Source organism: Felis catus, chromosome C1 (genome assembly GCF_018350175.1).
Source record: "Felis catus isolate Fca126 chromosome C1, F.catus_Fca126_mat1.0, whole genome shotgun sequence".
Taxonomy (NCBI): domain Eukaryota; kingdom Metazoa; phylum Chordata; class Mammalia; order Carnivora; family Felidae; genus Felis; species Felis catus.
In genome coordinates this window covers 6315279-6342764 of record NC_058375.1, presented here as the reverse complement: position 1 = coordinate 6342764, position 27486 = coordinate 6315279, and the positions used below count along the sequence as shown (strand labels likewise).

The following is a 27486-nucleotide window of genomic DNA, read 5'->3' as shown; positions in this document are numbered from 1 at the left end:
ATCCCTGCACTGGGGACGACCCAATACCAGCGAGCAGACCTCCCTGCAGCCTGTCACCAGCCCCAGAGGAAAAGCAGAAGGCAAGGACACAAGGGTGGGGAGTCACGGCAGGTGCCCAGTGCTGTCTGAAGTTGGCCGAGTGGCCTCACGAGGTAAGGGCCCCGGGGACGCGCATGCAAGGCCAGAGGGTGACTCTGCCCTGGCCGGATGCGGGAAGCCTCCGGGCTGGTTATCGGAAGAGCAGTGCTTCTCTGATGTTCTGGAGGGCAGAACCACCTGGGACTCTGGGGTGGGGCCTGAGAGCCCGCAGGTGTGGCTGTCCCCTGCCCATAAACTAGCAAAGCCTGGAGGAGACGGGTTCGGGGGGCTTCAAGAGCGGGGGCTGGGGGGCGTGCGGTTGGGCTGCAAGGGGACCTCGAGTGGCCGGGCACCCCCTGTAGGGCTGCTGGCTTCCATAACGTGTGCCTCAGGATCCCAGGTGGGAGCTGCAAGATGCATCATCTGGCCCTGGGGGGTCACATGGTACTAGATCCCACGGAGGTGCTGTAAGTGTCCAAACGGAGGGGACTGGACGGGGTGGGGGTGGGGGGTGTTGATTTATAGCCTTTGCCGAAGCCTGCGATGCTCCCACCAAGGCCGATCTCAAACTCCGGAGGGGGAAATGAGCTGGGGGGGGGGGGGCGGGGAAAGTGGTGATATCACAGCGCACTTCCTGATTCCACAGAGCTCTTCCCTCCCTCCAGCCTTGGAGTTTACGATTCTGCAAGTTGTTGATAACGATACTGACACAAAATAATTGCCCTACGGCCCCCAAACAAATGCTGGCAGGGGGGGAGGTTCCCTGACTTCCCTCCCTCCCTAGAAGCCACTTTAGATCCATTTGCAAATTCCTTTCAACATCCCGGTCTATAAATGTGTCTGCTTTTCTGGATCCTCTTAAGAACCAGTTATAACCTCTGCCTGGGCCCCTGAATAAGGAGTTCAAATATTGAACACGTGCTTATTTTTTTGTCTGTACAGGAGTCGTAGGTTTTTACTTTTTCTTGGGAAAATTATCCTTTAACCTTATTAACATGAGGTCACTAGACGGTAGCTGTTAGATCATTAGAGGATATTTCAGTAGTCCCTTTTATTAAAGTGAAATTCACATAACAAAATTAACCTTTTGTTTATGTATCTTTTTAATATTTATTTTTGAGAGGGCCTGTGCATAAGCCGGGGAGGGGCAGAGAGAGGGACAGAGAGTCCCAAGTAGGCTCAGATATAAATTAACATTAAAAAAATTTTTTTTTAAATGTGTATTTATTTTTGACAGAGAGAGACACAGAACACGAGCTGGGGAGGGGCCGAGAGAGAAGGAGACACAGAATCCGAAGCAGGCTCCGGGCTCCGAGCTGTCAGCACAGAGCCCGACGTGGGGCTCGAACTCACAGACCGCGAGATCGTGACCTGAGCCGAAATCAAGAGTCAGATGTGTAACCTACGGAGCCACACAGGTGCCCCCCAAATGGACCTTTTTAAAGTGCACGATTCAGTGGCACTTAGTGCATTCACAGTGTTGTATCACCACGACTCCAGCTAGGTCTGAAACATTTTAATCCCCACCCCCAAAGGAGATCCCACCCCCATTAAGCCGTCCTTCTCCATTTCCCTCTCCCCCCAGCCCCTGGCAACCACCCACCTGCTTTCTGTCTCGAGGGACTCACCTAGTCGGGGCTTCTCCGATAAGCAGAATTGTTTAACGTGTACCTTTTTGTGCCTGGCTTCTCTCACGCCGTGCGATGGCTTGGAGGCTTGCGAAGGGTGTACTTTGGGAAATTCGGGGGGCGCCGAGTTGGCTCGGACGGTTAAGTGTCCGATTCTCGGTTTCAGCTCAGGTCACGATCTCACGGTGTCGTGAGTTCGAGCCCCAGTCGGACGCCGTGCTTGACGGTGTGGAGCCCGCATGGGAGTCTCTGTCTCCCTCTCTCTGCCCCTTGCCCACGTGCGCTGTCTCTCTCTCTCTCTCTCTCTCTCTCAAAATAAAATATTTTTTTAAATGGGATATTTTGTTATTTTTTTTATGACCGTTAAAAACAAGTAACAGGGGCGCCTGGGTGGCTCAGTCAGTCCGACTTCAGCTCAGGTCACGATCTGACAGTCTGTGAGTTCGAGCCCCGCGTCACGCTCTGGTGCTGACAGCTCAGAGCCTGGAGCCTGTTTCAGATTCTGTGTCTCCCTCTCTCTCTGCCCCTCCCCTGCTCATGCTCTGTCTCTCTCTGTCTCAAAAATAAATAAACACTAAAAAAAATTAAAAAAAAACAAGTTAAAACAAAAAACAAAAACCAGAAAATAAAACCCAAAAGACAAAACACACAAAAACACCCCCAAAATCAAGAGTTGTCTACCTACGGTAACGTACACGCAAGAGAAGCCACTTGGGTCCGTGAGGAGTCTCGGGACCTGGCTTTCATGCTTTCTGCCCGTGATTCTTGGGGCACACACCCGTTTGTGCACGTGAGCTCTGATAAGCAAGGTCAAATTCTGTTCTTGGAAAGAACGCATAGGAACCTTGTAAAGTCTCAAGTTTATTCACCAGGCGTGTCAGAGTGTGATGGGCAGCCTCCCCGCCCTGGGGACACCTGATAGCATCTTGAGCTAGGTTCCATATCAGAACTCAGAATTGGCTTAAGGAGCGAGAAAGGTGACTTGGATCTTGGATCCGGGTAAGTTTTCTCCCTCCACCTCCCACCCACGGTGCAGAGTTGACGGGTGGCGGTGGTTGGCCCCCCTGGGCCCGGGGCTTGAAGTCTTGTGTGAACAGACTGGACCACCCTCCCACCTCCCCTCACTGCACCGAGAATGCCCTGTGCAAAGCCAAGGAACACCTGGATAGCTGGATCCATGCTAGTCACCTGTTAGTTACTCCTTATCTAAAGCTGGCCTGGACCCGACCCGGTCCCTTCCTGCCCCTCCAGGAAGCAAGCCCCATACACGCTACACCTTGTAGACGGCCTCTCTTGTACCCCCGGAGGCACACGGAGACATTTCTGCTGTGATGCTTACACCTGTTCCCAAAGAACCCCACATTCTATGTGGTACAGAAAAATAACAGGGCCGGGGTGCCTGGGTGGCTCAGTCGGTTGAGCGTCCGGCTTCGGCTCAGGTCATGATCTCACCGTCCGTGAGTTCGAGCCCCGCATCGGGCCCTGGGCTGCCGGCTCGGAGCCCGGAGCCTGCTTCGGATTCTATGTCTCCCGCTCTCTCTGCCCCTCCCCTGCTCATGGTCTGTCTCTCTCTGTCTCAAAAATAAATAAAAACACTAAAAAAAAATTATATGCTAACATTTACATTTTATGTGAGTGAGAATAATTTGGGAACTGAGATCTGAGGCCCGAATCCTTGACGAGTACTTTCTGCATCGCGAGAGGTCAGAGGAGACCTAATAATAATATATACACATTGTTTCTTGAGAAAGAGGAAAATTGGCTTTTGGGTCCTTCTCTCCCTCAATGATAAAATCCTAATAAATTTCCCTGTGATGAACCAACCTTTAGGGACGATGGGGGAGAGAGTCAGAGGCCCCACCAGTACCCACTATGGCCCTGCAACTGTCCCCGTTCCCTTAAAATGTGATTCCTTAGCTCTCCTTAGAGGTAGTTTCAAAACACGTATTTTCTGGGAAATACCTATACACAATGGATTAATCAGTGTTGCTCATTACTGTCATTTTAAACCCATGGCGAAAATAAGCTTCAAGTGGCAGGTTCCTCTCCTGGTCCCAGACCGGGACTGGGCAGGGGGCGTGAGGCTCCCCACCGCCACCCAGAGTTCAGAAAACCACAAAGACCACTTGCAGGGCGGGCAGTTCAGGCCACACAGCCTAAGTCAGCCTGAGGCAGGGGGTCTGCCTCTGACCCCTGGGCCAGTCCCCTGTCTGAGTGCCCAGATCCTGGGAGCCCAGGGCCCCTCTATGGCGGGCGGGGGGCGGGGGGGAACAAGACGGCCACCAGAGGTCCCAGGCTGCTGGGCCCAGGGCGGGGAAGGACCACTCAGAGACACAGCACCTGCCTGGAGCCTTCGAGGCCAAGGGGGGTCTGGGTGGAGGGCGGCCTGACCACTCGCCCCTCCGCGGGCCGTGCTGGGGCGTTGGTGACACCCAACTGTGCCCACAAAACCCGGGGACTCGCAGGAACCAGGCTCGACCTGGGCAGGTCAAGGAGCCACGCAGGGACCTCCGTGCCACTGCTGCTCAGCGCGCAGGAGGGCAAAGGGCGGCTGGGCCTCACCGGGAGCCAGGATTGCAAACTGCGGCCGTTTCTTCCTTTGCACAACTTGCGTCCTTCCTCCTCTTTCCCCCCACCTGAAGTGCATTTTCTCTGGAGAATTTTCCAAAACTCTTTGAAATGACTGGAAACCTCTGGTCTTGCCAAACCTTCTTTGGAAACCGCGGCTATGATCCGGAAAGAAAGGACAGGACGTGAAATTGTGGGGAAGAAATGGCCAATCCTCCCTTGTGAGGGGGGCTTAGGGACCCCCCCCAACCCACACACACGGAGGCCCCTCCAGTCACCCCCTCCCCCCCCCCCCACCGTCTCCTGCATGCAGGAGCCCTGGTCACAATTCCCAAGTTTGCTACTGATGCAGGAACAGTGCCCAACACACAGAGGGCTCCCGGTTGACTTGATTTCTGCACCAGGGGAAGGAATGGCCGAATTCACTGCATTTGTCCCACAGCAGATAAAACGGGGAATATATCTTGCAAACATGAAAGCCTGCGGGCCACGTGGGACTCAGCTCCGGATCTTGGCCCCTTGTCCTGGTGCGCTCCACGGGAGCTGCACCCGTGCTGAGTGCGGGGTCTGGCCGCGGCCTCAGTCACGCACGGAGGGCCCACAGCAGCGGCTGTGACTCACTTTCCCTGCCCTGTAGATAAAGGCATCCGGACTATCTACTGCCTTTAGAGCGGTAATGATTATACACCCTTCGCATCATACACACTCGGTTCCTTTGTAAGGAACCCAAACTCTCCGAGCCAGCGTGGCCTGGGTATTCGAGGGGGAGCTGACTCTCTCGGAGAGATTTGCAGCAGGCCTCCTTTCAGGGACCGCTTCTGAGAAACCTCCTATGACCCGATCTCTTGCCCTCGCGGGACTGGGAGTGGCGTGGGGCCGGCGGCTTTCCGTGTGCTTGTGACAGAAATAACCCCGCCGGCCCCGCATCACGAGCCTCCTGGTGGAGACTTGCGCAGTGAGGAAGTACCGCCGTCGGGAAGGCTGTGCCTGCCGTCGGGGGGGCGGGGGGGGCACCCTCTTGCTGAGCTAAACCCCAGACGTTGAATTTAGAAAGAAGGGGAAAGAAGACGCACGTCGGGACTCCTGAAAGGGTTAGTCTTGTGTCGGGCTGGCTGTAAAAAAAAAAACAGGCTATTGGCTGTGACTTGGCGGCCAAAGTACAGCCAGAATGTTTCTGTCTCCATTCAGAGCACTTGTTAGTCTGGCGGAAAAGAAGGGAACGGCAAGCCGCCCTTTCGGGGCCAGGATGGAGCAGGTTCCGGCCAAGAAGGAAGGGGTAAGCGGGCCCCCCGGGGAAGGAGCTTAGAACAGGCTGCTCAGCGGTGCTGGAGGGGTAGGGGAGGTGGACCATTGGAGGGAACCTGCCCCTCAGAGTTCACTTGCACAGGGACTACGCGCGAGCAGGGGAGGGGCAGAGAGAGAGGGAAACACTGAATCCGAAGCAGGCTCCAGGCTCCGAGCTGTCAGCACAGAGCCCCACGCGAGGCTCGAACCCGTGAACTGCGAGATCGTGACTTGAGCTGGTCAGAGGCTTGACCGACTGAGCCACCCAGGCGGCCCTGTTTTGGGATTTCTTTTGATTTGGGCGGCAGAAGGTTTTCACTGGGCTTTTCAGCAAGTCGCACGGCTGGGCCAGCGTGGGAAGAAGGTGGGCTCGGAAAAGACCGTGCAAGACCCGAATCGGATTCAAATCTGCAGTGGAGATTCCCTTGTTTCAGAGACAGATTTTTCTGGACCTCGCCCCCCCTCCCCCCCACCCCCCGCACCGCCCCACTCCCTCGATTGACGAAAATGCATAACGACAGAAAGATAATAGGAATGTATTATGAATTCTTTGAAAGGATTTGTGTCTTATTCATCACAGCAGCATTTGCTTGTATTTATGGAGGCAGAGGCACATATTTGTGCAAGTTATTATTTAATCCGTCCTGGACGGAAGACCGTGTCCACAGGCGGGTCAGGAGCGCGCCCTGAGGCTTGTGGGTTCCGAGCGTGTTTGGGAGATGGTTTCATTCCTGTTCCATCCTATTCTAGCTGTGGGAACTTGGGCAAGTTATTTCACTGTTCCGTGCCTCAGTGTTCTCATCTGCGAAATGGGGATAATAACCACACCACCTCATGGGGCTGCGGGAACGGTGAGATGGGGTAATGCATGTAAATTACCCGGCCCATAGTGATTCCCCCATAAATGTTATTGCTTTCGATCAGCCTTTCGAGCAGGGCACTAATGACATTTGACGCCGGATGATTCTGTGCTACGGGGGACGGGCCTGCGTAAGGCAGGATTTTCAGCAGCATCCCTGGTCTCCACTCGTTAGAAGCCAGGAGTGCTCTTGTCCCGTGAGAGATAGAGCTTTCGAGGTTACTGAGCGCCTTCGCATGGACCTTGGTGGACTCTCGCCACAACTAAGAGAGTGTTAGACCTCTCAAGCGTGGTGCCCCTCTATTTTAGAGGAAAGGGGCTATGAGGGAACACGGCGGAGGGGCTTGGGAGTCAGGAGAGACCCTGGTGTGATCTGTGCCCTCTCCGCAAAGAGAGGTGCACTGCCTGGCGGTCCCCCCACGTGAGGCTGCAGAAAAGCAGAAATGCCCCTGCATCGTGGGCCCTGAAAAGCAGCAATCCATCTAGAAAGGAAATGGTTAAAAGGGTCACATGCAAAAGGTCGGGGCTGAGTATAGCCACCTGCCCCCTGGGAGGAAGGAAGCCCCTCCAGTGCCGGGGGGGGGGGGGGGGGGGGGGGGGGGGGGATGAAAGTGTCCCCTTACCCGCTGCTTGAGGGCAGACCTGCCCCTTTGGACAAAAGCCAAGATGCGTGCTGGGCTTCCTGAGAATCCTGATGGCTGCTTGCAAGAACCCGCAGATCTTTAAGTGAAGTCCAGGGGGGATTCAGGAGCCCGGGGAAGCCTGCAGAAAGCTGGCGCTGTGCGGGCTGGGCTGGGGGGTGGGGGGCGGGGTACAGCTTTCCGTACCCTCCCCCCCCCCCCATTGGCTGCGTGACCATGATCTCAGTGGCCTTTGGGTTCCTCATATGTAAAGAGAAAAAAACAGAATCTGACCAATGTGCATCAAGGACTTTCTGCGCAGAAAAAGTACTCTTGGCCTGGAGGGGGGACAAATAGATTAGGAAAAAAAATATGCCAAGTGTTTTAGAAGCGGAAAACGTGTCCTTTCTTTTTTTTTTTTTTAAGTTTATTTATTTAATTTATTTTAATAGTTTAAAAATATTTTTAATAGAGAGAGAGAGAGAGAGAGGATCCAAAGCAGGCTCCATGCAGACAGCAGAGAGCCTGACATGGGGCTCGAACTCATGAACCGTGAGATCGTGACCTGAGCTGAAGTCGGAAGCTTAACTGCCTGAGCCACCCAAGTGCCTGAAGTTTATTTATCTATTTTTGAGAGAGACAGAGCAAGCGCATGTGGGAGAGGGGCTGAGAGAGACAGAGAGAGACAGAAGGAGAGAATCCCAAGCAAGCTCCATGCTGTAAGCACAGAGCCCAATGTTGGGCTCGAACTCACCATCCATGAGACCATGACCCGAGCCGATCTCGAGTCAGACACCTAACTGACTGAACTTCCCAGGCGCCCTGTAAAACACATCCTTGTGGGCGTGTGGCTCCATCAACAACACATCTAGCATCATAGTAACTTCCCTCTGGTTCTATCACTGTTCGTAATAATGATAGCAAACCTGTGGGTAGCACTTTCTACAAGCCGGGAGAGGCTCCAAGTGGTTTTCTTAGAACTCATTTTCTTAGAACTCCTTCATTCTTCACCTCAGTCCTATGAGGGAGGGAGGATCACTGTCCCCATTTCACAGGTGAAGGAGCTGAGACACAGAAGTTCAGTGACCGGCCCGAGGCCACACGGCCAGCCGCAGGAGCACAGGACCTGATGATCCCAGGCTCTCGGGCTGCCCCCACTGTGCTCTAAACCACCACAGCCACAGGACAAGGCACCTCTCCTCTGTCCCCTCACCACCGAAGCCCCACTTTCTGTTTGAACTTTGGGATCAGGAGTGTGAGAAAGTGGCTCAAAGAGTTAATAATTCACAGGAGCTAACTTTTCTGGAGACGCTTGCGTTCTAACAGAGATTACTGAATGGATCTTGGAAGAAAATCCCCAAGGGACCCCGTTTGGGCAGGGCTCCCTTTCTCAGTGGCCTTGAATGACACTGTGCCCCGGGAGGACCGGCCTTGAAGGTGGCTATTTTACTAAGTCTCAAAAAGGTACTTTCGTATTTTTATTTTTTCCTTTTTAGAAAAGTTTATTTATTTTTGAGAGAGAGAGGGAATGAATGCCAGTGGGGCAGGGGTGGAGAAAGGGAGGCAGAAAGAGCATCCCAATCAGGTTCTGCACCCACTCGTGCAAAGCCCCCTGTGGGGCTCAATCCCATGAACCGTGAGACCGTGACCTGTGCTGAAACTAAGTGTCGGACACGTGGGACGCCCGGGTGGCTCAGTCGGTTGAGCGTCCGACTTCGGCTCAGGTCATGATCTTGCAGTTCGTGAGTTCAAGCCCCACGTTGGGCTCTGTGCTGACAGCTTGGAGCCTGCTTCGGATTCTGTGGCTCCCTCTCTCTCTGTCCCTCCCCCACTCACGCTCTTTCTCTCTCTCTCAAAAATAAAGAAAGATTAAAAATTATTTTTTAAAAAGAGTCGGACACTTAACCAAATGAGCCATTCGGGCACCCCAGTTTATTTTATTTATTTAAAAATTTTTTTATTTTAACTTTTTTTTAATGTTTATATTTGAGAGAGAAAGAGAGAGAGAGAGCGTGCATGCGTGTGCGCTAGTGGGGGAGGGGCAGAGAGAGAGGGAGACACAGAATCCGAAGCAGGCTCCGGGCTCTGAGCCATCAGCACAGAGCCCTATGCAGGGCTCGACCTCACGAACCATGAGATCATGACCTGAGCCGAAGTCGGACGCTTTACCAACTGAGTCACCCAGTCGCCCCAATTTTTTTATTTTAGAGAGAGTGAGAGCAGAGAGGGGCAGAGGGAGAGAGAATCTTAAGCAGACTGCACGTCAGCACAGAGCCCGACGCAGGGCTCGATCCCACAACCGTGGGATCATGGCCCGAGCCTAAATCGAGAGTCGGGCACTCAACCCACTGAGCCACCCGGGCGCCCCTATTATGTATTTTTTTAAACGTCTGCCTTCCGCATTGGACCCTGGTGTTGGAGGGCAGCTGATCTGCTCACCAGACTGGCGTGGCACCTGGACTACGGTCAGCTGTCAACCACTTTGTTTAATGAACGAAGGCGTTCGGACCGGCAAGGTCAGTGAGAACCTCCCGGAATGGCTTTGCTGTTTCCGCAGAGGGGACCCCCTGACCCGTACGGGTCTGTAGAATGTGGCCGCGTCTCGAACTCGAGGAGGAAGATGGACCTTAGATGTTAAACTGTAGGCTCTGTGATTAGAGATTCTATCTGCGACCCACGTTCCTCCTGGTCACGTTCACTGGGACCCCACGGAGGCAGTCAGGCCGCGGACTGTCCACGGTGCCTGCCAGCATCCCCCATTCTGGGGCACCAGCCGGCCCCCCAGCAGCACTTGGCCGAGGACTCCAGACCGTAGGACCCATCGAGGTGGGAAGTGGCCGAGAGTTGCACTTGGCAGAATGAGGGAAGCCTGTTGTGTTTCTAGTTAATCGTTTACCTGGAAGAGAATTAAAGAGGAAAACTGTTTATCAATTTTCTCCTTCCTTCTCTCCTCCTCCCTCCCTCCCTCCCTTTCTTTCTCTTCTTCCTCCCTCTGTCCCGCCCTTCCTCTCTTTCTTTCTTTCTCTTCTTCCTTCCTTCCTCCTTCCCTCCCTCCCTTCCCTCCTCCCTCCCTTTCTTTCTTTCTCTTCTTCCTTCCTTCCTCCCTGCCACAAAATCAAACAATAGAACAGTCATAGGCGAGTGGTCTTTGTTTTGTTCTCCACTGTATCCCCAGCACTTAGAACCCTGTCTGGATGCTCCACACGTTGAAGTGAGTGCGTCTCCGGTGGGGGGGTGTGCGCGTGGATGCGCCTACTTGTGCACCCCTTGCCTTTAGAAGTCACAGGACAGCGCGGCAGAAGCCCTGGAACCCGCTTTCTCTCCTGGGTGCCATCGCCCCCACTTTTGTCACCTGCACCCCACGCCGGCTCCGGGGGATGGTGGGGACTAAGGGAGACTGGAAACCAGAGCCCAAGGCTCTTACCTGGCTTACCAGAAACTTTCTGCTGAATTAACCGTCTTTTAAAATGTTTATAAGAGAGCGCGAGTGAGCAGAGGAGGGGGCAGAGAGAGAGGGAGAGAGAGAGAATCCCACACAGGCTCCGCGCTGTCAGACCTCAATCCCACAGTCCCGGAGACTCCGGCCTGAGCCAAAATCGAGTCAGGTGCTTAACGGACTGAGCCACCCAGGCGCTCCTGAATTAACCATTTGTCAATCCATTTGGTGGGGGGAGGAGGAGGGGGAGGTTTCATTTACTGGGGGCTCCTGCTGTGCAGAGGGCTAACCAGCTCGGGCTCCCCAGAGCACCACAACAAGGCAGGATTGACCACCGGCTCTCTGCCTGCCCTGGTCCTCACTTACCCTCTGCAGAACTGGTACCCTCTTTGGATTAGGCGGGGGTGGGGGCACCCAGAGGAAGACCTGAGGCCCTGCCCGCCGGGGGGGGGGGAGGGCACGTGTCCCCTGGACTGGGCCTCCGTGGGAATACGTGCGTGAAGGTGCTTCAGCGGCCGCCTCCGAGAGCCCCATCTAGGCCCCAGTCAGTGGATTCACCTCCACGGCTAATCGCTCTCGTAATTACACCTTGCGACGGCTCTGAGGGAGCGTTATGACCCTCCTTTGGAAGATGAGGAAACTGAAGACTGTAGCAACGAAGCTAGAAAGTGGCAGTGGACACATGCGAGATGAAACCTGTAGATTCCAAGAGAAGAGCTTTCTTCACTTCGATTTTTCTCCGGCTTTCCGTGACTTTGCTAATGACCTTCCTCTGGCTGTCGAAAAGATTGCCTTCTGTGCGTACTCAGTTTCCTCGTGGGTGAAAGGGGGATGTTAGCACAGAATGCATGTGTGTGAGAGGCCCCAGAAATCTGTATTTAAATGTTTTCCCCGGGCGCCTGGGTGGCTCAGTCGGTTAAGCGTCAGCTGTCGATTTCAGCTCAGGTCATGGTCTCACCCTTTTGTGACCTCGAACCCCACGTCGGGCTCTGTGCTGGCAGAGCCTGCTTGGGATTTTCTCTCTCTCTCTCTCCCTCTGTCTCTCTCAAAATAAATAAATAAACTTTAAAAAGTCTAGATTTTCTCACCCTGCCTTTCGTCTGTTACAGCAAAAGTCCAAAGGCTAAAGGAAGTTAATCAGAGGCCCTAAATAAACGATGAAAACTTTCCCATTCTGGGGCACCCGGGTGGCTCAGTCGGGTTAGCGTCCGAATTCGGCTCAGGTCATGATCTCTCGGTTCATGAGTTCAAGCCCCGTGTCGGACTCTGTGCTGACAGCCTGGAGCCTCTTTCAGATTCTAGGTCGCCCTCTCTCCACCCCTCCCCCACTCATCCCTTTGTCTCTCTCTCTCTCTCTCTCTCTCTTTCAAAGATAAATAAACATTAAAAAATCTTTTTTTCCCATTCTCTCCTCCCCGATTTTTAGGGGACTTTGTGTTCAAGGCAGTACTGAGTGCATTTGCTACGGTCAGCAAATACAGCCACGCGTCAGGAATGTTACGGAAACAATTCGGACGTTACAGTGTTGGAGGAAAGGACCCTTCCGGGTCTTTCTGACTTAGCGATTCTCATCCCCCCCCCCCCTTCCGGCCAATCAGTGGGACATGTATAGTGCCTGGAGAACTCTGGGTTGTGGCAGGCAGGGGAGGGATGGCCCTCCAGTGCCTATAGGACAGCCCCCCAGGGCAAAGAATTACCTGGCCCTAAGTGTTGGGGTTGAGGGAATCTTTTTTTTTTTTTAAGGTTATTTATTTATTTTGAGAGAGAGAGAGAAAGCACTGGCAGGGGAGGGGCAGAGAGAGCGAGAATCCCAAGCAGGCCCCGCACCGTCAGCGCAGAGCCCGACGCGGGGCCCGAACTCACATGAGCCTCAGCCGAAGTCAGACCCTTAACCAACTGAGCCTCCCAGGAACCCGGAGGGAAGCTTTTCTGCCAGGTTAGATGGTAGAGGGTAGGCATAGGGCACGCTCGAAAGACTAAGGATCTTCGGATTCTCTCCCGTGCTTCTAGAAGACTTCAGGGTAAAGTAGGGGTTCTCGTGAACCGTGGCTGCTTTCTGTGACCTAAGTCAGGATCTCTCCTCCCGCAGAGGCTGACGCTTGTGCTTGGCCTGGCAACGCTGATTGCTGCCTTTGGGTCATCCTTCCAGTATGGGTACAACGTGGCCGCCATTAACTCCCCTGCCCAGGTAGGTCGTTGGGGTGCGTGAGACACGCCCCCACCCCCCATAAATGGGAGGGGGTTTTGGAGCAGCCACCAAAGTGGCAGTGAGTGCACACTGGTGCACACAGTGGGTCTTCAGGTAACAGGGACGCACGGCCCAGGGCCTTGGAGATGAACCCGGCCCCGGCCTCGGCTTCTCATGGAGCTCCAGGCCTGGCTGGGTGCCCCGGGGTTGGCCTCGGGGGTGCGGCTGGGGGCTCTGGTCTTCTGTGGCCTCGTGCTCCCCAGACGAGTCTGGAGGGTCAGGGGTCATGCAAAGGACCGGAGGACTGGAGTTCACAACATCCTGGGCCGCATGCACATCGGAGGCCCGGACAGCCTTCCCCACGGGCGCCCCTGCTGATTGTTTGGTCCCTACTCCCTTTCTTCCCCCGACTGGTGTTGGCGTCTTGGGCCCCGGTCATCCAGCGGGCGGCGTGACCGCGTAGGCGCTTCCGTCTGCAAAGCCGGGTCCAGGTACACGGGCGCTCTGCTCTGCTTTGTGCTGCAGTTCATGAAAACGTTTTACAACAAGACCTACTATGAGCGGAACAATGGCTACATGGACGAGTTTGCCTTGACGTTGCTGTGGTCTGTTTCCGTGTCCATGTTTCCCTTCGGAGGCTTCGTCGGGTCCCTCATGGTCGGCCCCCTGGTGAATAACTTTGGCAGGTAAGGAAAGGTGCGTTTCCAACTCCTGTAGCTCCCAGACCCCATCGGTTTAAAACGCAGGCCTCAAGCTGAAATCGTCCTTTTGTAAAGTTAGGTACTAACCGCTGTGATGATTGCTGATGTCTCATATGGTCTTAAGAAGACCAGATGTTGACCTGGGGACGCAGCAGGGTCTCAGGGCGACAAGTGGGAGCGATGGGTGTCAGAATCCCGGGGCAGACCCAGAAAGACCAGAAAGTGCTTGGGAGGTCCGAACTCCCTCTCTCTGTTCTCTTGCCCTACGGGCCTTTTCCTTACCAGAAACCAAAACCAAGTTCTGCCCTCTTCGTTTGTTTTTTGTTTTTGCCTTTATTTTATTTTTTTTAAGATTTTTTAAAGTTTATTTACTTTGAAAGAGAGGGTGTACGTGAGTGGGAGCGGAGGAGGGGCAGAGAGAGAGAGGGGGAGAAAGAGAATCCCAAGCAGGCTCCGTGCTGTCAGCACGGACGCGGGGCTCGAACTCACAGATCGTGAGATCGTGACCTGAGCCAAAACCAAGAGTCAGACGCTTACTGACTGAGCCACCCAGGCATCCCCCTCCCCTTTTTTATTTGCCTTTAAAAGAGTCAAACACCAGATAATATGGCCAACGTGTCAATCCTGATGTAGATCATAAGTGTTCTTAAGCCCTGCCTCCCAAACTAACGCAAACTCACTACTCTGTTCTTTCACCTCGGGATCAAGTAATAGGCAAAACTGGGTCCAAATTAAATGCCTGTAGAACCCTGAAATGGCTGAGATTAATGTCAGGCGCTCGGCTGTGAAATCCTGTAGACCCAGGACACCTCTCACCGTGAGTGTTCTGGATGTCAAGGGCTGAGCTTGTATCTTTGCCCCCAGTTCCAGAAACATTAGAGATTCTCGTTCCATAGTTGATTCCAAAAAAGGTCCTTAAGACATCACACCCCCTTGTGTAAATTCCATGGGCATGAGAGAGAGGCCTTGTTATGAACAGTATTAAAGAGCTCCTCCCCACCAGCCCTTTCCCTGGGCAGATGAGCACACAGACGCCGGCCGGGTAAGATCTCTTCTCGCCACAGATCTTGCTAGGTCGAGAATCAAGGCCAGAACCCACTGCCTTCTCCAGTATTTTTCAAAAAGAGTCTGAAACTAGCAACATACGACCCCTGGTTTGGGAATCTAAGATCCTAAGGCCTTCCTGGAAGGTTGGTGTTGAACTCAACAGTTCTCCCTAGGGGCCCCGGGGACCAGGACATCAAATGAGGTCACAGATCTGCAGGACAAGTCTCCTCCGAGTGAAGGACTTACCGTTTTGCTCCACGGAGGCAACGGACAGTCACTTGTCCAGCTTTCTGCTTTGGAATGTGATACGTTTTTGGGGCGCCTGGGGGGCTCAGTCAGTTGAGCATCTGACTTGGGCTCAGGTCATGACCTCTTGGTTCGTGAGTTCGAGCCCCGCGTCGGGCTCTGGGCTGACAGCTCGGAGCCTGGAGCCTGCTTCGGATTCTGTGTCTCCCTCTCTCTCTGCCCCTCCCCTGCTCACACTCTATCTCTCTAAAAAATAAACATTTAAAAAAAAAAAAAAAAGAATGTGATGAATGTGGTTTTCTGAAGAATCTGTTCCTGAAATAACCGTAGCAACTAATAGTTGACTGATGGGTTGACTTTAGGGTTATTAATTCCCCTAATCCCTACAAAAGCCCCATCATCTCCTTTTTCAAAATGAGAAAACAAGGCACAGAGAGATGCTGTAACTTACCCAAGATTATACAGCTGGGAGGAAATTTCACCCCCCTGCATGTCCCGAGTAACTGTTATTTCAGGCAAGTATCTTAATCTGTTGCTTTATTTTTAATCATATCCATAGTATCTTTTTCACACGAGATGTTTAAACGTTCGAGTGGGCAGATTTAACTCTCAGTTACGGTTCTTGGTTTTTGCGCCTAAAGACGGCCTTCCCTACCTGGAGTCCCGCGGATAGCCTTCTATAGTCCTAAAAATAATGTTACGATTCTGTGTTTCCCAGGGAGATCTGGCGTTTTATCTGGCGTAGCCTTTTAACATTGAAAGATTCGCACATATGCTGTTGAATTTGATCTGCTACTATTTCGTTTAGGACTTCTCCCTCTATGTGGTCTAAGTGGGGTTGGCCTATGCGATCCTTCTAATGTCATTCCCTGATCTGGGCCGCAGGATTACACTAAAATCATGCGAGGGTATGGTTTCCGGAACCCGTCAGCGTATGGTAGCAGGCGGCCCTCGTCCCCTGCTCCCCACCGCTGACGTGCTCTGCACTGTGGTCATTGCCGTTGGCTCCCACAGAGAATGTTCCCGCCGCAGGCTGTGCACTTGACCTCCATCGGTCTCCATCACAGCGTCAAACAGCAGCAAAGGCCGCTGCTGTAGCCGGGCAGACCCTTGGCGAACATCTGCGAAGACAACAGCTGAACCCTTAACCCAAACTAACTGAGATTTCATCCTCGGCAGGAAAGGGACCTTGCTCTTCAACAACATCTTCTCCATAGTGCCCGCCGTCTTAATGGGGTGCAGCAAGGTCGCCGGGTCTTTCGAGATGATCATTTTGTCCAGACTTTTGGTGGGAATATGTGCAGGTAAACGGTGCTACGTGCGACGCCTCTGTCATTCAGGATAATCGAGGAGGAGGGGGAGGCGGGGGGCAGACGCTGGGGTCTGGATCGTTCTGGAACCCCTGAAGCACATAGACACGAGCTGTTCCTCTGTCCCGACGCTTCTCAGATGCAGTCAAGGGACCGAGCTTCGCTGTGATGCTTCCTGCAAAGAGAGCTGTTCTGTGAAAGACAGAAATCCAGAGTCCTGTTCGCAAGGGCACTTCCTTTCCTTTCCTTTCCTTTCCTTTCCTTTCCTTCCCTTTCCTTTCTTCTCCTTTCCTTATCTCTGTGTTTTCCAAGCTATAGGTGGGGCCAGTGAGTGGGTGGTGCCTCTGATTAGTGAGCAGCTTTTTCCTTTTCTTTTTCTCTTTTTAAGTTTATTTATTTATTTGGGGGAGGGGGAGGGGCTCCCGAAGCGGGGCTTGAACTCACGAACCGTGAGATCGTGACCTGAGCCGAAACCACGGGTCAGATGCTTGACGGACGGAGCCACCCAGGTGCCCCAGCATTTTCTTTTTCTAGGCAGAGTGTAGACTGTGTCGTGTGCAGTAGGGGTAAGGGCGGTCTTCTGGAACTTGTTTCGGTGACTTATCCGTATACGTGGGTAGGAACCAGGTTGCAACGTTAAACGTGTCTCCCCATTTTTACCGTGGGTCGTGGTCAAAAACGCATGAGAAACAATCTAATGTACGAATCCCTCCACCCAAGAAGAGTTAATGATAGCAACCTGTCACCTTCTAGAGGGAACGTGAAGTTTGCAGAAGGATTTTTAGGGGTTCTTTTCACCTATTCCTCCAGGGTCCACCTGCTGAAGAGGGTAACACTCACTCGCCTGAGGTCTCTGGTCTTGTAACCCCCGGAGCTGCTTTGCAAACCCTCCAGAGCTATGGCCCCCCCGGGCCGCACTCTGGTGGTCGTAGAAAACTCCCCCGTGATTCCTTCCGACCGAAAAGATGTGGTTAAAGCCACACCCGTGGCCTTCCCCCAACGTGGCATTCTTTTGTAGACTGTGTTTCCCAGGGCTGGAGGGGGCAAGCGGGACACCCGCCCTCGGGGCCGTGCACCTTCAGGGTGGGCGCCCCCAAAGGGCTGCATCCTGGGCGCCTCGTCAAGCAACCCTGCACCCGGCCCTGGCATTGGCAACCAACTCTTGTTTTCTGCCTCCAAACACGGGGATGGGGTGAGCGGATGATTTGGCCTGATGTCTGCAAACCCCTCAGCTGGCCCTCCTGGGCGGTGGGGGAGAGGGCGAGGAGCCCGGTGTCGGGGGAGATGGCAAGGAATTGCGAGGCTGGGGGACAAAGGAGGAAATCAGCCTCCCTGAAGAGAGAAGAGGTCATGTCCCGGAGGGAATGATGGGCCCCATGGCAAGCGTCGCCCTACTGCTTTCCCTGAGAGCGCCTGGACGGGTCTCTGCCGCCTTGGTCTGGCCCTGCTCCCGCCTCCCGCCTCCCCCTGCAGCGGGGCTCCGCTAATAAAGAATAGACGATTCCGGGGCGCCTGGCTGGCTCAGTTGTTCAGCGTCCAACTCTTCGGCTCACGATCGTGGTCATGATCTCACGGTTCGTGAGTTTGAGCCCTAGCGTCAGGGTCTGCACTGTCAGCAGAGGCTGCCTGGGATTCCCTCTCTCTCACGCTCTCAAAATAAATACATTTAAAAAAAGGAAAGAAAGAAAAAAACCAACGATTCCTGGAAGTCACCGGCAGTGGACAGGTGCAGGCAGGCACTTTTCTCTTGACCGTCCAGCACTCCAGAGTTGGTTCCCACAGGGAGATATTAGGCTCCAATAGTTAACAAATCACCAAAACCCCAACCTTTACTCTTTTTTTTAAAAAAAATTTTTTTTTTCAACGTTTATTTATTTTTGGGACAGAGAGAGACAGAGCATGAACGGGGGAGGGGCAGAGAGAGAGGGAGACACAGAATCGGAAACAGGCTCCAGGCTCTGAGCCATCAGCCCAGAGCCTGACGCGGGGCTCGAACTCACGGACTGCGAGATCGTGACCTGGCTGAAGTCAGACGCTTTTTGGCCTCAGGATCTTCTTTTCTTTTCTTTTCTTTTCTCTTTTCTTTCTTTTCTTTCTTTCTTTCTTTCTTTCTTTCTTTCTTTCTTTCTTTCTCTTTCCCTCCCCCTCCCTCTCTTTCTCTCAGGTGTTTTTATTATAGCACAGGGACAGGACCCATGGGCAGAAAGAGTTGCTGCCTCAGGACCTTTTTACACTCTTAAAATTATTGAGGGCCCCGAAGAGCTTTTGCTCATGTGGGTTGTATTGGCCAATATCTACCATTTACAAATTGCAGCCAAGAAATGTTCGTTTAATTCATCTAAACGGCAGCAGTAAGCCCGTCACACGTCTCTGTGAAAATAGGCCGTACATTCTGAAACAAAGAGTTTCAGCGAGAAGGGTGACATTGCTTCACGGGTTTGCAAATGTCTTTAATGTCCCGCCTCACAGAAGACGGCTGGCTTCTCAGACCTGCTTCTGTGTTCTGCTGGCCGTGACCTCACACGGCGGGGAGCCTCTGGAACACTCCACCGTGTGGGCACTATACAGGGCAGTATCTCAGGATTGTTGGAAGATGGTTTTGACCTCACAGGCCCCCTGAAAAGGTGTCGGGAGTTTCCTAGGTCCTCAGATCCCCCTTGGAGAAGCGACGGAGTCATAATCCATTCGCAGTGAATTCTTGCGCACGGTTCCCGAGAAATTCTGGGCGGTGTGTGAGTCGGCCGCTGCTGCCCAGACACCCTAAAAAATAAGGGAGCAGCTGGTCCCCCAAAGGGGGTGGGGCGAGAAGGGGGGCGCAGGAACAGATGTGAGCAGGACTTGAGACACAGTTCCCTGGCTTTTAGTCAACTTGTGTGGCCAGAAGACCAACTGCTTTCACGGAAGGAATTTCAAATGTAAAGGCTGCTTTCTCTGACTCCAGCGGCTGGGGTTGCCCGGTGGAGTTTGTTTGTCTGTTTATTTATTTATGAGAGAGGGCCTGAGGGTCCAGCAAGGGGCAGAGAGAGAGAGGGAGAAAGAGAGAATCCCACGCAGGCTCCGAGCTGTCAGCACAGAGCCCCCTGTGGGGCTCGAACCCACGAGCCGTGAGACCATGACCTGAGCCGAAGTCAGATGTTTAACCGACTGAGCCACGCAGGCGCCCCACCAGTGGAGCCACTTTTAAGACACGTTAGAGATTGCTTCCCACCGGCAGGAAGGGACCCCGTCTCTCACAAACCTTCTGAGGTTTGCCTTTTCGAGTTTGTCCCTGGTCAAGTGAAAAAGAACTTGCCGCTGAGAAGCGTCCCCCGCCCCCTGACCCCTGAGTGGTGACCATGGAGTCTGCCCCTCAAGGGCCCCTGCTTCTTCCCAGCCCTGTGGGCACTAGGCCTGCGGGGTCTCCCCCCACCCCTCCCACCAGACTTCTAAGGGCTGATATTGCTGTGACAACTGGAAAGAATTGGTGAACAGCAAGCCTCTTTTAAAACACTAAGCAGAGGGGCGCCTGGGTGGCTCAGTCGGTTGAGCGTCCGACTTCAGCCCCGGTCACGATCTCGTGGTCTGTGAGTTCGAGCCCTGCGTCAGGCTCTGGGCTGACGGCTCAGAGCCTGGAGCCTGCTTCCGATTCTGTGCCTCCTTCTCTCTCTCTCTGTCCCTCCCCTGCTCATGCTCAGAAACAAACATTAAAAAAAAAATGAATGTGTTTGAAGACAGAGCCTGTCCCGGTCAGACTAATGTTTCCTGATGGTGTTTTCACTTCAATCCTGCCAGGTCTGTCTTCCAATGTTGTCCCCATGTACCTGGGAGAGCTGGCCCCTAAAAACCTGAGGGGGGGCCTCGGGGTGGTGCCTCAGCTCTTCATCACCATCGGCATCCTCGTGGCTCAGATCTTCGGCCTTCGGAGCCTCCTCGCGAATGAAGAAGGTAAGCTCAAGACGCCTCTGGACCACAGCCCTCTTTCTGCCTGGACGTTTCTGTGGGCTGCTCTTTCCTCTCCAGTCGTGTCCAGGCAAGTGTCCTTGCCTCACTGCCCTGGCCCCATGGTGCTGGTGTGGTATTTGCACAGTACAGGCCCCGAACAAGGTGGTGGGGCCCATGTGGCTAATATTTTCTAGCCCCTCCTAGGACACAGAGAAGGGGGCTTTAGCGTGAGCAGGAAGTGTCATTGTCTGACTTTCTCTTGGCTTGCGTGGTGGCCAAGCGAGGGGCCCGGGGCATGGTAATGACCACCGCCAGTGTGCTTGAGGCCTCACTCGAGCCTCCCAGCAATGCTGCTGCCTGGTTGGGAGGGTGGGGGGTCCTGTGCCGGTCCTACTCTGTAGACCAGGAAAGAGGGAGCCCCCTAGGGGTAAAATGGTGAGTCTCAGGGCCGGTACCCCTTCCAGACCCTGACTCTGGAGCCTCCCCACTTTCCTCGGGAGCCCGGGCCCAGCACACCATAAGTGCACGGTGACTGGTAATTGTCACTGCTTCCGCATGACCTCCCCCTTCTGGTCTCGCAATCCCCATTAATGGTAACACCAGCCAAAACATACAAAGTGCTTACGGTGGGCCAGGCACCAAGTCTTTAGATTAAGTCCATTTAATCCTCCAAATAGTCCTGTAAGGCAGGTATTATCATTATACCCATTTTCCAGATGCAGAACCTGAGGCATAGACAGGTTGGACACCAGGTCCAAGGTCTCATTAGGACACAAAACCAGGTGGCTTGGGCCGGGCTCCACATGAAACGACCACTGTCTTCCTTCCAATCACCCTCATAAGGAGCGGGGACCAGGGCAAGGGCTAAGTTCCTGTCTCTCGGTGATGTCACCTATACATCCGCAGGACCCAGGGCAGCCTCAGAGCCCCGGTGTCGGTGAAGTGCTCTCTGGCGTGCCCAGCGAGGGGGGCCTCAGAGCGGGCCCGATGGAGGGAGTAGGACCAGCCTTCCAGACGTGGGCAGACGGGGCACACCTGTGGAATCTCCCTGCCACGTTCGGGGAACCGCAAATGTGTGGATTTCATTTGTCCCTCCATCCTTTATGGAGACCATTTTGTCGTCGGTGTCCTTCCTCTGGACACAGTGTGGAGGGCGGGGCTTGGCCTTATTCTCCAGCTCAACTTCTGGCGCGTGCGTACTACTAGATGCTCAGAGAACAAGGAAGGAAGGAAGCCCACAAGAGAACGTTGGCACAGGAGGCAGGCGGTCATGGAGCAGAGGTTGAGAACGGGTGTCCCGGTCTTCTCGGAAAGCAGATGGAAACAGGGTCCGGGATTAGCCGGGCCTTGGATTTGGAGTCGAGGGAGGGGAGGCGATCAGGAAAAAGAGGATCCAGCCGGCAGAGTGGTGGGCAGGGCAGAAGTTGAACTCATCGCATGGCGTGTGTTCTTAGGGGGAAGCGTCAGAGGCCGAAACAAGACCTGGAAAAGATGATGTCTACACAGGAGGCTGTTCTTTGTTTATTCCTCTCCCACATCAGGAGTGAGACCCCCTGGGGGTGACGGGACCTTCACCTTAGGTCGGAGTCCACACCTGTATTACACTGGGTTAAGAGTCCGCAGGGGAAGGGGGAGGCCTGCTGCGGCCCTCAGCCCTGGCCTTCCCACCCCCACAGGGGGCCGCCGTGCTGACATTTACCATCATCGCATCCTTGCACCGCCCCCGCCCCCATGGTTTTTTTGTTGTTTTTTTTTTTACCACCTTTTGCAAAGATAGAGTTAATTTTCTGCTCCTGGACTTCATCCAGTTGGACCCCATTGCGTAGATTGCTGCATCGGACGCTGAGTTTCGGGGATGGGCTCCCGCCGTGGTTTGTGCAGACTTCTATCGTATGGCTACGCCGTGGCTTCTGTGGCCCCTCTGTGCTGTGGACGTGGCCTTGCTTGCGGCTTCCGTGTCTGTGACCAGTGCTGCTCCGACCCTGCCGGACCAGGCGTCCTGGTGGCCCCGCATATTCAGGGAGCTGTGTCAGAGCACGGGACGGTGTGGGGTGTCGTCAGCTCTGTGTCGAGTCAGGGGACAGGGTGGCCGGCCGGGCTCCGGGGCGGGAGGGGCTGGGGAGGGGCGAAGGCAGCTCTCACCTGGGCACTGGCATCCTTGCAGGCTGGCCGATCCTCCTCGGGGTGACCGGGGTCCCCGCGGCTCTCCAACTCCTACTATTACCCTTTTTCCCCGAGAGCCCCCGGTACCTGCTGATTCAGAAGAAGGACGAGGTAGCTGCCCAAACCGGTAAGGCTCCACCGTGCAGGGGGCGGAGGCCGCGGCGTCTCTGCTCCGGGAAGTTGGGGTCCCCTGAGCCCACCCCCTGCTCCCCTCCCTTAGCGCTGAAGAGGCTGCGTGGCTGGGACGACGTGGGCCCCGAGATGGAGGAGATCCGGCAGGAGGACGAGGCCGAGAGGGCCGTGGGCTTCGTCTCCGTGCTGAAGCTGTTCCGCACGAGGTCCCTGCGGTGGCAGGTCATCTCCGTCATCGTCCTCATGGGCGGCCAGCAGCTGTCGGGGGTGAACGCGGTACGGGGGCCAGGGGGCGGGGCTGGGCGGGGCGCTGTCGTCATCACAGGGGGCCCCGAGCACCCCGCCAGCCTCTGGGGGTGCCTTCCAGATCTACTACTACGCGGACCAGATCTACCTGAGTGCGGGGGTGAAGGAGAATGACGTCCAGTATGTGACAGTGGGCACCGGGGCCGTCAACGTGCTGATGACCGTCTGTGCCGTGAGTCCCCGACAGCCACCAAGGTCGAGGGCATCTTGAGTGTGTGTGTGTTGGGGGGGGGGGTCCTAGCTGAGGAAAGAGCCATATCTGAGGTGGTGACGTGCCTCTTGGTCTCCTCATCTCCGGGCCACTTGTCAGATGACAGCCTGTCTCTTGGAAGGGGGGGGCAGCCTGTGCCCGCCCCCAAGATGGAGACCCCCTGCCCTCTACTCTGGAAGCTTCCGCCGTGTGAGGTGGCTCTTCCCCAATCTGTCCCATGTGTGGTTACTACCTGTGCCCTGCTGGGGGGCAGACACACGGGCAGGCGGGCACACAGCTGCCTCTTCAGAAGGGGGGTTTGGGAGACGGGCGGAGGACTTCCTGCGCAAGCGGCTCTAGCAGGGGTGCGGCCTCCTGTCTAGCGGGGCTGCTGAGCCTCCCTGCTTGCCCTCCGCCCCCTCCCCTGCAGGTGTTCGTGGTGGAGCTCTTGGGGCGAAGGTTCCTGCTCCTTCTGGGTTTCTCTGTCTGCTTCACGGCCTGTTTCGTGCTGACGGCGGCCCTGGCCTTGCAGGTGAGGAAGGGGGGGGGTGTGGTGGCGGCTGGAGCGCCCAGTCCGTCCGCTGAGCCCTCACTCGCATGGTAAGGAAAGTGACCAACATGATCTTTTCACAACTACGATGAATCAGACGCCTGGGGACCATCTGCCCCCTGGGGCCCCCTGGGAGCCTCCACGTCTAAGTAGCCCACTGCCTGGGTGCCTGGGTGGCTCAGTCGGTTGGGTGTCCGACTTCGGCTCGGGTCGTGATCTTGCGGTCTATGGGTTCGAGCCCCGCGTCAGGCTCTGTGCTGACAGCTTGGAGCCTGGAGCCTGCTTGGGAGTCTGTGTCTCTTTCTCTCTGCTCCTACCCCGCTCATGCTCTGTCTCTCTCTCTCTCTCTCAAAAATGAATAAATGTTAAAAAAAAAAAAAAAAGATTTTAAGTAGCCTGCTGCCCACTTCTGGCCGATTTCCCGGAGGCATCCGGGTGGCACGGCCTGCTGGGGAGCCAGGTGCCCTCCTTGCCCGGCCCGGCCACAGCCCCTGGGGACCAAGATGTCCCACCCAGGTCATCTCTGCTTTGCCAGGTGTGATCCAATGTCCTCTCCCCACAGGACACAATATCCTGGATGCCTTACGTCAGCATCGCCTGCATCATCGCCTACGTCGTGGGACACGCCCTTGGGCCCAGTATGTTCCCTAGGGCTGGCTCTCCCTGGTTTTGTCTCCTCCTTTCCCGAACCAGAAACTTCTGGCTTGGGTCCCCTGGAGAGGCTCCTTGGAGGCCTCATGCAGCCCCAGAATGGCCTCTCCCCCTGCCTTCCTGTCGCGCAGGGGTTTGCTCAGAGGGTTACTAGAGTGACCGCCGCTAAAGCGGCCTTCGCCGTGTGGGTTGAAACAGGCTACCCCGTGCGATTGGCGTAGAGAGCCTTGCGGTGGTCCCGGGCCCCTTTTAGGGACATCACAGGATGTCACCTGCGGTGCCATATTCTTGCTGTTGGCCTTCTCGCGTTGCTTCTCCGCCAGCCCAGGAGTCCCGGAGACACCCCGCTCCTCGGGCCGGATGCCTCGGGCGCCCCGCGCACGGCAGGGCCTCCGGGACCCTTGGCGGGCTTGCCTGCTTCCAGAGGAGACAGCTCCTCCTCCTTCCCCCTCTGCCCCCCAAGGCCCCGTCCCCGCGGTGCTCATCACGGAGACCTTCCTGCAGTCCTCCCGGCCGGCCGCCTTCATGGTGGGGGGCAGCGTGCACTGGCTCTCCAACTTCACGGTGGGCTTGATCTTCCCGTTCGTCCAAGTGAGTGCCAGCCGCCCCGCCTCCCCCGTGCCCCCTGCACAAAATCCTCACGCGGTTAAGGGAGAAGCTTCTGGAGAAGGTGAGCCCCACTTGCCCTTCCCACAGGTGGGCCTCGGAGCCTACAGCTTCGTCATTTTCGGCGTGATCTGTCTTCTCACGACCATCTACACCTTCCTGGTGGTCCCCGAGACCAAGGCCAAGACCTTCGTAGAGATCAATCAGATTTTCACCAAGATGAATAAGGTGTCAGAGGTGCACCCGGAAAAAGAGGAACTGGAGGAATTTCCACCCTCTACTCGGGGGCAGTGACTCGAGGGAATGAGCCTGCTGAGCGGGTCTGCGCCGGCTTCCCTCCCGGGCTTTTGTCCCGGCCAATAGCCCGTGAACGTGTGGGACTAGGCGCCGTCCGGGGTGGAATGCACCGGGGCTGTGCCGTCTGTCTCCAGATGACCGCCGCCAACCCCGAGTCACGGGGAGCAGGCGCCCCTCGCCGCGCTGGGCTAGCCGTCAGGTCCTGATAACGCCGGCTCTCACGACAAAAATCGTTGGTGTGGTGGCGGGATCGAAAGAATCACATCTGGCCAGAGAAACACGTCTTCTGAAATCCATGGGTCTTCTGGGGACCGGAGGCCTGCGTTCAGGGGAATTCTTCCTCTTGCCCGATCCGTCTCCAGAAACACCAGTCCTGGAAAGTGTGATGTCTGAGAAGCTGCGAAGCAGGTCCCTATGGAAACTTCAATGGAGTCGGAGCTTGTTAATTCCGGATTATATTGCTGAAGGGCGGTGAATGGCATTGCCTCTGAATGCTCAATAAAACACATATGATCCCTTTTACCAAGACATGTTTCTTTCTTGTGAGCAGGTGGAAGAAGGCAGCGGGAGGGGTGTGGGGGGGGGTGAGGGGGTCCCTGCTCCTTTGAGCAGTTCGATCTTGCTGGAGCGTCAGCCCCTTGAGAGCATGAGTTTGGCCGCTTTTGCTTATCCCGGAATCCCGCTGCCTGGACCCGGCCTGGCGTCCAGGAGGCCCCCAGACAGTATTTGCTGGAAGGGGAGAAGCAGGAACGGAGATGGTGAGGCCACCTGTAGGATGTGAGATCTGCTCCCTGCTCTGGGGAGTTAGGGAGGCAGACCCGGGGCCGGCTGGGGGTGGTTGGGACGGGAGCAGCTTTTGTGGGGGGTGGAATGGGGATCCCTCAGGTGATGAGCTAAATAAATAACTTAGAGGAGAAGTAAACAGTTCGCTGCTGTGGTTGGACCACGCTGTGTCCCTGTGCGGGGACCCGCAGCGTGGAAGGAGGCGCAGGAAACAGGGAATTTCTCGGCACTGAGGAGCGGTGCAGCCGGATGTGTGAATCAAGGAACCTCTAGCCTGGGGGAGGCTGGACCTCACATCCTTGGTCCTGCCGCTTAGTAATGGTGCAACGTGGGTACTTACTCAGCTTTTCTGTTCCTCAGCTTCCTCTTCCATTAAATGGAGCTAAGAACAAATGTCTCACGTGGCTATGGGATTGAAATAACAGGCGTGTGGTGCTTCGATCAGCGGCTGGCTTGCATTATCTCCGCGGTTATTTTTTTTTTTAATTTTTTTTTCAACTTTTATTTATTTTTGGGACAGAGAGAGAGAGAGAGAGAGAGAGAGAGCATGAACGGGGGAGGGGCAGAGAGAGAGGGAGACACAGAATCGGAAGCAGGCTCCAGGCTCTGAGCCATCAGCCCAGAGCCTGACGCGGGGCTCGAACTCACGGACCGCGAGATCGTGACCTGGCTGAAGTCGGACGCTTAACCGACTGCGCCACCCAGGCGCCCCTCTCCGCGGTTATTTTTAAGTGCTTGGGAATGAGCGTCGATCTTGAGGACAAATAAACTCACGGGTAAAATGCAGCGAGAGACCACTCTTCGTATACAACTGCGATTAAACAATTAAGTAAATGGATGGCAGATGGTGGGAGGTTACAGATAAGCCCAGATAAAGCGTCTAGGATGATCCACGTGGTCATAAATGAGCGTTGGAGAAACTGGTATGAGGTCACGTTCAGTTTGCCATAAATACGATGGCTACAAATAGGAACACTTACATGTGTATTTACACCGGTTACAAAATACAGGCGCAGGGGCACCTGGGCGGCTCAGTGGGTTAAGCGCCCGACTTTGGCTCAGGTCACGATCTCGCGGTCTGTGAGTTCGAGATCCGCGTCGGGCTCTGTGCTGACAGCTAACATCTTCTGTCCTGAAGATAACACAGGCGTGGGGTGATCACCGAGTCTGAGGGAGTTGTGTGGCAGTAATAAGGACCCGGTGAGCCTTCGGTAGGGGGGCCAGTTGGTAAGAAACAAGGGGGTCCCTGCAGAGCCAGCAGCAGTCAGGCCAAGATGCCAGGGAGAGTTCAGAGGTAGAGCTGTTGGATTTAGGGACCCTTGGCCCCCACAGTAAGGCACCTGGCCCCCTGCCGGCTTCCTGATGGGCCAGGAGTGAAGGGTGTGGGGAGGTTTGGGGAGAAGACATGTTGAGATGGAGGTGTTTTATGAAAAACCTAGAAGTGTCTAGAAGGATGTCAGCCATATGGCTCTGGAACTCAGGAGAGAAAGACCACATTCACATCGCTTTTATTACAGAATATCGACATAATTGTCCTTTATTACTGTGTTAATCAAATTAAACTTTATCATAGGTATGTATGCATGGGAGAAAACAGTGTATCCAGGGTTCAGAGCTGTCCGCGATGTCCCTTGGGGTCTTGGAGTGGATCCCCTGGGGATAACAGGATGACTGTATTTCTTGCTGTCTCCCTTCACAATTTCTGGTTGAGTGTGTGTGTTTTATCACATGACGTGTACGTATACATAACTTATAAAAAATAAATATACATACACTGGAGGTTTGTGTTCGAAACTTAGTGACTGATGGGGGCGCCTGGGTGGCTCAGTCGGCTAAGCATCGGACTCCTGATTGATCTCACAGTTCGTGAGTTCGAGCCCCAGGTCGAGCTCTGCGCTGACAGTGCGGAGCCTGCTTGGGAT

General features: G+C 54.9%; 1 protein-coding gene across 5 annotated transcripts; it reads left to right on the top strand.

The window, feature by feature from the left end:
• LOC101097571 (solute carrier family 2, facilitated glucose transporter member 5) lies at positions 1 to 25307 on the top strand. 5 transcript variants are annotated; one of them, XM_023258070.2, is made up of 13 exons: positions 1 to 152; positions 5463 to 5550; positions 12563 to 12661; positions 13187 to 13347; positions 15835 to 15959; positions 19737 to 19889; positions 22051 to 22176; positions 22270 to 22457; positions 22549 to 22659; positions 23108 to 23209; positions 23790 to 23865; positions 24342 to 24469; positions 24575 to 25307. In XM_023258070.2, exons 2-13 carry the CDS (start codon positions 5521 to 5523, stop codon positions 24776 to 24778), a joined length of 1503 nt encoding a protein of 500 aa, XP_023113838.2. In that variant the 5' UTR covers positions 1 to 152; positions 5463 to 5520; the 3' UTR covers positions 24779 to 25307. The 5 variants fall into 5 exon arrangements, with proteins under 5 accessions (XP_023113838.2, XP_044890986.1, XP_019691651.2 ...); XM_019836092.2 differs by lacking the exon at positions 1 to 152 and adding an exon at positions 5270 to 5365; XM_045035051.1 differs by lacking the exons at positions 1 to 152; positions 22051 to 22176 and adding an exon at positions 5267 to 5365.
• The last annotated feature ends 2179 nt before the right edge of the window (positions 25308 to 27486 follow it).